The sequence below is a fragment of the Coregonus lavaretus genome, assembly GCF_964263955.1.
Source record: "Coregonus lavaretus genome assembly, chromosome: 35".
NCBI lineage: Eukaryota > Metazoa > Chordata > Actinopteri > Salmoniformes > Salmonidae > Coregonus > Coregonus lavaretus.
This window is the reverse complement of record NC_140022.1, coordinates 8,489,880-8,502,767: the sequence shown is the minus strand read 5'-3', so window position 1 is coordinate 8,502,767 and position 12,888 is coordinate 8,489,880. Positions and strand designations below refer to the sequence as shown.

The following is a 12,888-nucleotide window of genomic DNA, read 5'->3' as shown; positions in this document are numbered from 1 at the left end:
TACATGAGGGAACAATATAGTAAATGATAAATATGTGTGGTCAGGTCAGCATTAGAGGTGTGGTTGGCGATCCATACTGTACCTCAAACCTGTCAGGGTCCGCCCCTCCCGCCTGACCCACGAAGATGCCCGCCCCCCTGTCCAGCTCCATGTCATCCGGCGAGCGCTCCAACTTCACTGTCTTCCCAGAGGCGTCGCACCCCATGAAGAAGGTCACCTGGTCGTTGAACACGGACAGAGAGAACTTGGTCCAGGAGTCTAGGTCCAGGGAGGGCACGGTGAAACTAGCAGCTAGGTACGAGGCCTCCGAGTCGGGCTCTGTGTAGTAGAACAGAATCCTCTGATTCCTGCCGTCAGCGTCCGGGGCACTCAGCTTCACCCCCACGTACATGAACTTCTGGGAGGCGTCTGTGATGGAGAAGAGGACCCCGGGACTGGAGGGGATGATTTGGAAGACCAGGGAGAAGTCTCGGTAGAAGGGGTTGGGGAGGTGGGCCAGGGCCGGCTGTCCCGCAGCGGTCAGCCCATCCAGCCCTCCGAAGTAGTAGGCAGGTTTTCCCCCTGGACCGGTCCGGGACTCATCAGGAGGCAGGTCTCCGATCAGCTGCAGTAGAGTCACACCACTCTCCGCTGCAGGGGGAGGAGACAGGATAGGAAGTGAGGTCACACACACAGGAAGCCAGCGCTTACAGTACAGGAGTCTCATTGGCCCAGTCCAGAAACAAAGCCCTAGCCCTTACTTAGGTCCCAGGGCACTGTGTAGATCTGAAAACATTGGATAGCTGTAAGCAGTAGAATAAAAATGTCACCTTACATTCTGATTTGTCTATCTAATTCTTTCAGATCTAGTCTACATTAAGTTCCTAGGGCTTCTTTCAGATCTTGTCTACATTAAGTTCCTAGGGCTTCTTTCAGATCTAGTCTACATTAAGTTCCTAGGGCTTCTTTCAGATCTAGTCTACATGAAGAGCCTAAGGCTTCTTTCAGATCTTGTCTACATGAAGTGCCTAAGGCTTCTTTCAGATCTAGTCTACATTATGTACTCCTGAGTGGCGCAGTGGTCTAAGGCACTGCATCGCAGTGCTAACTGTGCCACTAACTGGTTCGAATCCAGGCTCTGTCGCAGCCGGCCGCGACTGGGAGACTCATGGGCGGCGCACAATTGGCCCAGCGTCGTCCAGGGTAGGGGAGGGAATGGCTGGCAGGGATGTAGCTCAGTTGATAGAGCATGGCGTTTGCAACGCCAGGGTTGTGGGTTTGATTCCCACGGGGGGCCAGTATAAAAAAAAATTTATTCACTAACTGTAAGTTGCTCTGGATAAGAGCGTCTGCTAAATGACTAAAATGTAAGTTCCTAGGGCTTCTTTCAGATCTAGTCTACATTAAGTTCCTAGGGCTTCTTTCAGATCTAGTCTACATTAAGTTCCTAGGGCTTCTTTCAGATCTAGTCTACATTAAGTTCCTAGGGCTTCTTTCAGATCTAGTCTACATTAAGTTCCTAGGGCTTCTTTCAGATCTAGTCTACATTAAGGGCCTAAGGCTTCTTTCAGATCTAGTCTACATTAAGTTCCTAGGGCTTCTTTCAGATCTAGTCTACATTAAGTTCACAGGGCTTCTTTCAGATCTAGTCTACATTAAGTGCCTAAGGCTTTGGGACTTTGAGTTGTTTCTGAACCAGAGCCTTTTTTCTCAGCTCCTGTTTACTCTACGCGCGTAACCACTGGTTTAGGATCAGCTATACACTCTTAGAAAAAAAGGGTCCCAAAAGAGTTCTTCGGCTGTCCCCATCAATAACCTTTGTTGGTTCCAGGTAGAACCCTCTGTGGAAAGGGTTCATTATGGAACCAAAATGGCTCTACCTAGGGTTGCAAAGGGATGGTATATTACTGGAAACTTTCCAAGTTTACCAGTAAATTACCTGAATTTTGGTATCTTTCAAGGATTTTATTTAATCTATTACAAGACACCTAGTGTCCCTTTTGGGTACTTCAGATGATCACAGGTGTCTGTAATTATCTCTGGCCCTCTGTGTGGCCTTATCATATGTAACATTAATTCAATAATTAAATAAGATGATTTTCAAATACAAAATTTAATGACAAAGCTGTAAAACATTATCCAAAATATAAACCATCATCATGAAATATCATTTTATTTATTTTACTATGTATTTGTTGTCAATGTTTCAGCGTCAAACTGGTGGCAGTTGTGAAAAATGTAAATAGTTGGAAGAGTTGCAGAGTTAATTGAACATATTGCCATTGTTGTTTGATGCTTTTTTCATTATTTAGGCTATTCTCTCTTGAACCAGATGATCTATATACTAGAAACAATATGTGGACAATATGGACACAGATACACAACATGAATACTATATACTGTATGAATACATTTTGTAAAAGTTATTCAAATATAAATTATCAAGGTTACGATAGATTGCCATAGATTTTCTATTAATTACCCAAAATGACTGAACATGTCAGTAACTTTGGTAAACTTCTGGTAGCTTTGCAGCCCTAGTTCTACCTGGAATCAAAAAGGGTTCTTCAAAGGGTTCTCCTATGGGGACAGCCGAAAAATCATTTTAGGTTCTAGACAGCACCTTTTTTTCTAAGCCTGTACCATCTTCCTTTACCATACCCACAAACCTTTATCAGCTAAACAGCCAAACTGATCCCAAGTCAGTTGTTAAGGGCATAGAGTAAGCATGCACATAGGGTACTTTATCATTGACATGAGGTTACCGAAGGGTACAAGGGCACAGTGCAGTAGCAGGTTAGAAAGCACCATGCCTCCATTAGTGTGCTGAGCTTCACCAAGTGACTTAGTCGTGGTGAGTGCCTCAGGTCATAGCCATTCATGTGCAGTGGAGAAAACAACATACTCACTGGGCAAAAACTGGTTGAATCAACGTTGTTTCCACATCATTTCAACAAAAATATTCAATGTGATGATGTTGAATGAACGTGGAAAATTGATTGGATTTGAAAAAAGTCATCAACGCAAGGTAATTTAGTCTTTTTTTAACCCAACTTTTAACCTAAATCCAATGACATGGTGAAATGTTTTGTTGATTTCATGTTGAATTCACGTTAGCTGACAACTCAATCAAATGTAAATCAAAACTAGACGTTGAACTGAAGTATGTGCCCAGTGGGTACCAACTCGTGACCTAGCGAATGGTCAGCGAAAGGTCCGTTGCAGAGTGAAATGACAAACCTCAGGCCACATGGACCAAACCCCAGTAGTAGTTAATGGTTCAACCTCACCTAGGACAGGTCAAACCCTTCACAGACCTACAGTATGTGGTCAATGATGAACCGTTCTATGTTTCTTTGATGGGCGATAGCAGATCTCGTGACAGCTCACATTCTCTTTCAAGCGCAGCGGTAAGCCTGCTTGACCAAGCTAGGTAGTAGATGTAAAAGAAAAGCAATTTATGGAGAGAGTTTTGGGGTTCAGGAGGCAGAGACTGTGTCAAATGAACTTGGGCTGGTTTAGCATGGAAAAACGTCTGACTGTAGTCCAGTTCCCATGGACTCAAATAGCCTAGAGGGAAATGAGGAGTAGCTACATGAGACTGACCATCACATTCACATGAAATACAACGTCTAGGGAACTAAACACTGGACAGACAGACATCCTCTCATGGGTGAACTGTCAAAGTAGATTTATGACAGCTGTTTACAGAAAAGCCCACACTGTACATTGTGAAGGTCACACGAACCAGCGATACTTGAGATTTCCTATCCCTCGAGTGATGTGAACTTAAACAGGGGAAGTGAACTCCGTAACACAGTCATTTAGTCTCAGAGGATCTAGATTGAACCATGAGGCGTTATTCCAGTAGCTAGTAGTGTATACAGAAAAGGGATCTAACTTCTCAATGGCCAAAAGTGCCATTCATAAGTAAGTGCAAAATCATACTGAAGATTATACAACGGGTGGGTTTAATCCTGAATGCTGATTGGTTAAAACCGCATTCCAGCCGGTGTCTATTCCACAAGTTACCACCGGCTAAATCTATGAATGCCCTTTCAGGTGGTTGATTAAGCCTACATTTCAAAATGCACCATGTCTCATATTAGTATCATATTTCCAGTTGTGACAGTGTGAATTACATTTATTGGACTATTGGAGAGTACTTGGACAACAACCAATTCACAATGACTGGAGTCCTACTACATCCTCAAATGAATTGGAACAAGAGACTCAACACTTGCTGGACTAATCCCAAACATATGTTTCCACAAACCAACACTGCAACACCACTTAGTCTCTACAGTCTGTACTCACTCCCACACCATTTAGCCAAGCCAGCTAGGGTCTCACTGGACACTGTTGTTATGCTATCTACATTCTAAACCTGCACGTCAACCGAAGCTTAGCTGAAGATTCCGTGGGATTTCAGCCAATTAGTGGGAGGCTGAGGGGGCGAGGGGGAGGCAGCTTCCCATCAGATGCACCTGCTATTGGTCCATCTGACAGGGCGCTAGGGCAGTCACAGCTCTGGCCCGGTTAGCCCAACACTAACCCAACACTAACCCAGCACTAACCCAACACTAACCCAACACTAACCCAACACTAACCCAACACTACCTCAACACTACCTCAACACTAACCCAACACTACCCCAACACTAACCCAACACTACCGCAGACACTAACCCAACACTACCCCAACACTAACACAACACTAACCCAACACTACCCCAACACTACCCCAACACTAACCCAACACTACCCCAACACTACCCCAGCACTACCCCAACACTAACCCAATACTACCGCAGACGCTCTTATCCGGGGTGACTTACAGTAGTGAGTACATACATTTTCTTATTTTTTCCCCCGTGGGAATCAAACCCACAACCCTGGTGTTGCAAACACCATGCTCTACCAACTGAGCCACATGGGACCAGGGTGGCTGGCCAGGCAGGCAGCTTCCCTTCCCTGTTCCCAATCTGACATGATTCCATGATTCTCCACGCTGGTCTGATCCTTCACGCTATCCTGGCAGCGCTCAGGGACATTCCACAGCACTGCAGTAATAGGGAGATGAATTTACAGAGTTCCAGGGATTCCCAGTCGGACATAGGAGATTAAGGGAATATCCTGTCGGTTACGTACTGCAGATGTCCCATCCCAATAGGGAATATATTCCCACCTCCCACAGATCGGGGAATCCATGGCCTACAGTGCACATTTTTACATTTGCAAAAAATAACATCAAACCTGTTTTTGCTTTGTCATTATGGGGAATTGTGGGTAGATTGACGAGGGAAAAAAACAATTTCATCAATTTTAGAATAAGAATGTAACGTAACAAAATGTGGAAAAAGTGAAGGGGTCGGAATACTTTCCAAATGCACTGTATGTCTATGTCAGCTGAGCTTATTCACCTGATAGTCACCTGATCTCTGTATGTCACCTGCAATATCAATAACATGGCACCATCATTTTGTGAAGTGAGTGGGCTAAACAATGCATGTACTGACCATAGAATGTCATGCACAAAGCAAAAAATCCAAAACGAAACTAGGATTTGTGTGTGTGTGTGTGTGTCTGTCTATATGCATGCATGTGAAACACATCTCAGATGTCCATGGGAAAGTGGGCCATGTGGGAATCCAATAAGCTTTGTTAAGTACAGTACCCAGCACAACAGGCCTGCCAGTCTAAACATGCTGAAGTGGCTAGGGACGAGGGCTAACGACTGGCTCTCAGACCATGACCAATAAATTAATATGTCCAGGAGGAGGGTTTGCGTGCAACGTATACATTGAGGAAACTTGCTACAGCTGATGTGTGGTGGGTGGTTTCTGTAAGGGACAAAATGGCTGCCGTGTTGCATCACCCAGGTAGGTGCTAGTGGATGAGGGTGAGTTACAGTATGAAGCACTTTTAGACATGATGGAAAGCACTATATGAATACAATCTAGAAAAACCCTGAGAGATCTTGTAGCTACAAAAATCCTGCTTGCCAATGAATACATAGACCAACCTGCAGTCATTAATCTTCATAACAATACATTACACTGAGAATTAAGCAATCTTCCTTAGTCAATAAAATAAACAGTTACATTTACGTCAATGTTGAAATTTGATATATTTTGCTGTATTCAGAAAGTGCATTCGGAAAGTATTCAGACCCCTTGACTTTTTCCATATTTTGTTACGTTACAGCCTTATTCTAAAATTGATTAAATTGTTTTTTTCCCTCATCAATCTACACACAATACCACATAATGCAAAAACAGGTTTTTAGGCATTTTATTTTCAGGTCACTCCAGAGATGTTTGATCAGGTTCAAGTCCGGGCTCTGGCTGGGCCACTCAAGGACATTCAGAGACTCTTCCCGAAGCCACTCCTGCGTTGTCTTGGCTGTGTGCTTAGGGTCGTTGTCCTGTTGGAAGGTGAACCTTCGCCCCAGTCTGAGGTCCTGAGCACTGGAGCAGGTTTTCATCAAGGATCTTCCTGTACTTTGCTCCATTAACCTTTCCCTCAAACCTGACTAGTCTCCCAGTCCCTGCCACTGAAAAACATCCCCAGAGCATGATGCTACCACCACCATGCTTCACCATGTGGATGGTGCCAGGTTTCCTCCAGACGTGACACTTTAAATTCAGGCCAAAGAGTTCAATCTTGGTTTCATCAGACCAGAGAATCTTGTTTCTCATGGTCTGAGAGTCTTTAGGTGCCTTTTGGCAAACTCCAAGCGTGCTGCCTTGCCTTTTACAGAGGAGTGGCTTCCGTCTACCATAAAGGCCTGATTGGTGGAGTGCTGCAGATATGGTTGTCCTTCTGGAAGGTTCTCCAATCTCCACAGAGGAACTCCGGAGCGCTGTCAGAGTGACCATTGGGTTCTTGGTCACCTCCCTGACCAAGGCCCTTCTCCCCCGATTGCTCAGTTTGGCTGGGCGGCCAGCTCTAGGAAGAGTCTTGGTGGTTCCAAACTTCTTCCATTTAAGAACGATGGAGGCCACTGTGTTCTTGGGGACCTTCGATGCTGCAGAAATATTTTGGTACCCTTCCCCAGATCTGTGCCTTGACAGAATCCTGTCTCGGAGCTCTATGAACAACTCCTTCAACCTCATGGCTTGGTTTTTGCTCTGACATGCACTATCAACTGTGGGACCTTATATAGACAGGTGTGTGCCTTTCCAAATCATGTCCAATCAATTGAATTTACCACAGGGGGACTCCAATCAAGTTGTAGAAACATCTCAAGGATGATCAATGGAAACAGGATGCACCTGAGCTCAATTTCGAGTCTCATAGCAAAGGGTCTACTTATGTAAATAAGGTATTTTTGCAAAATAATCAAAAAACCTGTTTTTGCTTTGTCATTATGGGGTATTGTGTGTAGATTGATGAGGAAAAATAATAATTTAATCCATTTTAGTATAAGGCTGTAATGTGACAAAATGTGGAAAAAGTCAAGGGGCCTGAATACTTTCCGAATGCACTGTATATTACTGTATATTACTGTATAATATTGTTTTATCCCTGTCTTCTCTATCCACTCTTCATCCTCTCCTCTTCACCTCTTTTATCCTAGCAAAGAGCTTCCTCTTATAACAAGCCAAGAGGGCGTACCTAAAATGTTCCGCAACCTAAACATTGACTCTTTTAACTACAATCCGTCTAGTTACCTCATGTCTGAGTTTCACTCTGTTTTAAATAAACGTAGGTATGTCACAGTGAACAATAAACGAGTTTATAGAACACTACCTCATTGCAGAAGGATTTATTGCCTCAAGACCGTGCTGAAGAAATCGTTCTGTGCTCTTTGTCTGAAAACTGTAATATGTCCTTGTTTGGGAAAATGAGAAGGCCTACTAACTGTGTGCAAAGAGCAACAGAAAACTATTTTCCTAATTCAATGATGCATCAGAGAGAGCCAGAGGCCAAAGCACCAAATGTATGTTTGTTTAAACCTCCATGTTCCAAGATGACAGTGCCAAAAACTACTGTACGAACATAAGAATGTACTTTAATTACAATAATGTAAGTAGCCAAAAGTGAAACCATTATCATTGTTTATTGGTGCTAACTTGCAATGCTTGTTACAAGTGGTGACTAGCCCATCAAAGACCATTGGAACAGGCTGTAATGTGAAACACTGATCCTACTGTACCGGAAACAGACAGATGTCAGCTGGCGTTTGAGATATAGAGTATCTAACTCCCCTTTCCATCCTTTCCAAGGACCCCCCTGTTAGAAAGTCTGAATGGTCCAATCCATGAACCTCTCCAGCTGTGACACATCCCAGGGGACCAGACCAACTGGACCTGGAGAGCTACAGAAAGGGGGGAGCAGAGCCAGAACTGAAAGCCCATCAGTTAACACTTCAGAGTGAGGCAACACAGCTGTGACATCTATGCATTTCCACTGTTCCCAGATCAGCCCTTAATCCATATTTGGCCAAACCCCAGCCATGGTCAATTAAAGATGACTGATGGTGGAACAAGAAACAAGAAAGCAGAGCACTCCACTAAGATGACATCACTAAATCCAACCTTGTACATTTCCTCTAGGTTTTCATGAAACCATTCTCACTCACTTGGCATTACAGCTTGGCTCAATTGGCTGAAAGCCAGAAAAGCCCCATTCTGCTATTCAAGCTAATGGTTGGATTGGTCATACATAACATAAAATGTGGCGCCACAGCAGCCAGGTTTTCTCTGGCAAGGGCCCATCTTTCATAGATTTTGCCCATACTTGGAATCCTCTGGGAATTCAACTGCCTGCAGTGTTTTGAGTTGAAATACTGTAGAGCAAGGGTTTTTCAACCTACATACCTATAACATCCGTTTACATTATAGATAGTGCAAAAATCAAGACTTATTACAAAACATGATCCACTGCATTTTAACATCAACGCGGGCAAACAAGAATGTAATACCACCCACTTGTTTCCCAGTGAACCAACATGAACATTGGCATGTAATGAACTGGGAAATCCCCTTGACACAAAAGACTCTCTCTTTCTCTTAGTTGTTCTCTTTACTCTTCTTCAGATGGTTGACTGTACATTTAATTGCCGCCTTTCCACCCTTTATATCTAACTATCACTGACAGACTGTGTAAAATGGTGGGTGTCCCATGACCCCTAGTGAAGATTCCGTGCCCCGCTGTCTGGTCTGAATCAGACGGCTCCTTGTTGGAAGGGGGCACGCAAAGACACCCTCACCCTTTCTCCCAAACCAGAGGGCACAATCGCCACACTCTTCCCCAGAGCAGATCATTTTGCATGAATCTACCACCCCCAGCCACACTCCCATACAGCCCCAGTGTGGATGAGATGAATCCATTGTTCAGACTGCAGTGGTCTGCTCTACTGAGAAGGCAGTCTCCACTCCTCCAAGACACATGCTACATTCCAATCCTCATACTCACTGATTATAGACGTCGATTGAGTCCCAGAAATACTATAATACAGTATGGAGGCTGTGTAATATAAAGATGGCAATGAAAGGAGGCTGGCGAATCTTGATAAGGGTCGGATTGATTGTCACCCACCAACCCTAATTCCATAGGTCGCCCATTGGTACAGATAGTGGCATGAAAATGCTTTGTAGATTTACAAAGACAAGATGGTTGACCCTCTTAAGCCAGATAGTTTTGAGTGAAATCTTAAGATGGCTGTTTGTAATAGTTTGTTTACATCATTATACCTATAGGTCCATCACCAGCCTACCCACCAACCCATGCATCCCTGCATCCATCTCCACCTCTCATGCTGATAGGACAAACTTAATGAACTGAGTAAAACAGGATATTGAAATAGATCCTACAGCTAGAAAAAGGCCCAACAGTAGTAGAGAGCCCCATGAAACAGACTAACGTCAACTCCAGAACAAAACATGACATTCCATTTAAACTCCCATCTCAAATGACAACAAGTCAACCAAAGGAAACAAAGGATAGAGTGCACTGAGTGTGTGTGTATGTGTGTGTGTGTCTGAGTGTGTGTGTGTGTGTGTCTGAGTGTGTGTGTGTGTGTGTGTGTCTAAGTGTGTGTGTGTGTGTGTGTGTGTGTGTGTGTGTGTGTGTGTGTGTGTGTGTGTGTGTGTGTGTGTGTGTGTGTGTGATTCAGTGTGTATGTACAAGTCTAGGTATGCACCCCAGAAGAGGGTGACATGCTGACAAGCACGGTGCTGTTCCATAGCTTTTCTTGGCAAACAGAAGCACCAAATAAATCACAAATGAACATGTGCTGAAGTGATTTCGCCAAAGCTTGTCGAGCAAAAACACGACGAGTGCAAACTACAATGAAATGAGTACTCAGCTCCTTGCAATACAGCCAATATAGGAAACAGTCTTTCTGTCATGTCTCATATTGACCTATTCTGTCATATATTAGAATGAAAGGAAAACAGTGTCATACATGTGTACTACTACACTGCTATGCATTTCTTTTAAATAAGCCTTCCAAAAATCATGCCTTTAGAGCCTAACCCCTATTTTATAGGACTATGGTTTATGTTAAAGTTGAAACGTTATCTAAACTCCTACCCTACTTGCTAAAAGTTAAGTTAATATGGGCAATAAAAAATGTTTAGAAGCCTGAGCACTTACAAGTCCCCATGGGAAAACAACTCTGTGATAAATATGGCTTGATTCGTTTTATGTGCTGTGACTCTGAACTCAGACTATCAAGTCTCCCATGCATACACAGTAGGGCATGATTTATTGAGCTGTCATAGCCTGCCGAGCTAAAGCCGAGGTAGAGCTTATAGAAGTCTTCCTGTCCCTTTATGGGGCCGAACCCTGGAGAACAGATTCTAAAAAGTGTGCATTTTCCACTTCTCCATATGCTTCTTTACTGCATCACATTAATCACAAGTCGACCCTACAGTACAAATCGGCATATCTGAATCCTCATAAATGCTGCATTGGGAAGAATGCATACGAATAGCAGGAAAAGCATTTTCCACTGTCGGAAAACAAAAGACTGGAGCATGATTTTGTCCTATGCTTCATGTATATTTCATGGGTTTTTCTCCACTCTATGCAGACAAAACATTCTCATTAACGTTAGCATTCAAACAAAACATGCAAATGCTCCCAGGTTGGTGGTCTATAGTGCCGGTCAGTCATGCTTGTGTTCGTGTCACACTTCTGAGCATGTGCGGTGGAGTATGATTGACCCCAAAACAAGGTATAATCATCAGCATCCCCCGACTAAAAGCACACACTGCCGCCAAGCGTTTTGAAGTCGCTCAAATGTGAGGATAACAAGTGTCTATGCTGCTTCACAAAGGTGTGTTACACACACATGCACACGCACACACACACACAAAGCTGTAATGACCAGACAACCGGATTCAAAATGTATCTCTAAACAGGATACATTCTAACCCGCGGTTTTACCTTTCCGATTACTAACTGACACACACGACGGACACCGCAACCCCGCCTCCTGATCCCTGTCGGGCAGCATATTACACTCTACAGGAAGTTGCCCATCATCCAGGGCTGGCCAGCAGCTGTCTTGCAGGACATGGCAGAAGCTGCAGCAGGGCAGAAGGGGAACCTTGGTGGGCACCTGACCAGGCAGTGGGCACCTGGGCACCAGGAGGAGGCAGAGGAACCATTCGGCTCCATGGTGGCACCCCGCCTTGGCCAGCCATGCCCACTCTCTCAGGACTATGCCCACCTCCTCCACAGAGGTGTGGTTCAGGAAGTTGGGCAGCGAGAAATGCTTCGACCCCCTGGATATGCAGATCGGCCAATCAGAGGGCACGAGGTGGCAGGTTCCATTGTGGTCATGAGAGGTGATGTCAGATAGGTTGGTCTTTGGTTCGCCCTGTTTCACCCCCTCAACCCCTGTGAGGTCATCCTCCACCACCCCTGTTAGGTTAGTGGGGATAACCGAGCTTTCGCTTTCTCTAAGCCCTGACCCTGAACCCGACCCCGATCCGGTCCCTGAACCTACACCAGACTCAGCCCCCGATCCAAACCCAGACCCTACACCAGATGCTGAACCCGACCCTGACCCTGAACCCGTCTCAGACCCAGATCCTTCCACAGACCCAGACCCAGATCCTTCCCCAGACTCCTCCTTATTAACCGTCTGTGTGGTAGGGCTTGCCACTCCTCCGTCAGTCCAAGTGGTTGGGGTCACATCCCACGTCTGCACAAACTTACGGATCCCATCAGCCACGTTGATGATTTCTGCCCCAACCCCTGCCAGGTTCTCCTCACCTCTCTTGGGCTGTCCTCCTGCCCCTGCCTTGCCCAGCAGCGGAGCCTTCGTTGGGGCTTGGGTAGTAGGATCAGGGTCATTGTTCCAGAACCAAGCATCCAGACGACCCGCGCTGAGAGCCAGAAGAAGGGGAAGGCCCAGCCACAACTTCATCTTAGACATCTTGCTCCTTCAACCCACCGGCATCCAGAACCTCCTGGTCTGAGAGTATAGCTTCCACAACAAACACTGGATCCAACAAGCACTGTGTTCTGTCTGTGTTCTTACTGTTCCCCCACCTAATAGCCGGCTAGTCAACAGTCACTCAAGCCCCCTCTGTCCATAAGGCACACTGCTAGCACAAACACACACCGACCCTCCCTCTAGCACAGCTCATTGTTTCACTCCATGCACCGGCCCACTGCAGAATCATCTCACACACACACACACACACACACACACACACACACACACACACACACACACACACACATACACACACACACACGGGGAAACCCACATCAGGAGGAGGGGTTACTGTGCTGGAGAGGGGCTTCATTGGTTAATCTAAATTTCTCCCTCACATACTGGCCCCTCCCTCCTGTTGCTAGGTCGATGAGTGTGTCCCCTCAGACACACAGTCCTCAATGAGGAGAACATGCACACTGACACACACACACAGACAGAAGACACACC

The 12,888-nt window shown here is 45.2% G+C and overlaps 1 protein-coding gene across 1 annotated transcript in view; it reads right to left on the bottom strand.

Moving 5' to 3' along the window:
- Positions 1 to 12,375, bottom strand: part of LOC311109913 (collagen alpha-1(XVIII) chain-like) — a gene marked incomplete at its 5' end in the record, with an annotated part of 33,605 nt that extends 21,230 nt beyond the window's left edge. Inside the window, 2 exon segments of the mRNA XM_084152929.1 lie at positions 83 to 630; positions 11,379 to 12,375. Of these exon segments, the coding sequence (XP_084009055.1) occupies positions 83 to 630; positions 11,379 to 12,375 (1,545 nt within the window).
- Positions 12,376 to 12,888: the final 513 nt, after the last annotated feature.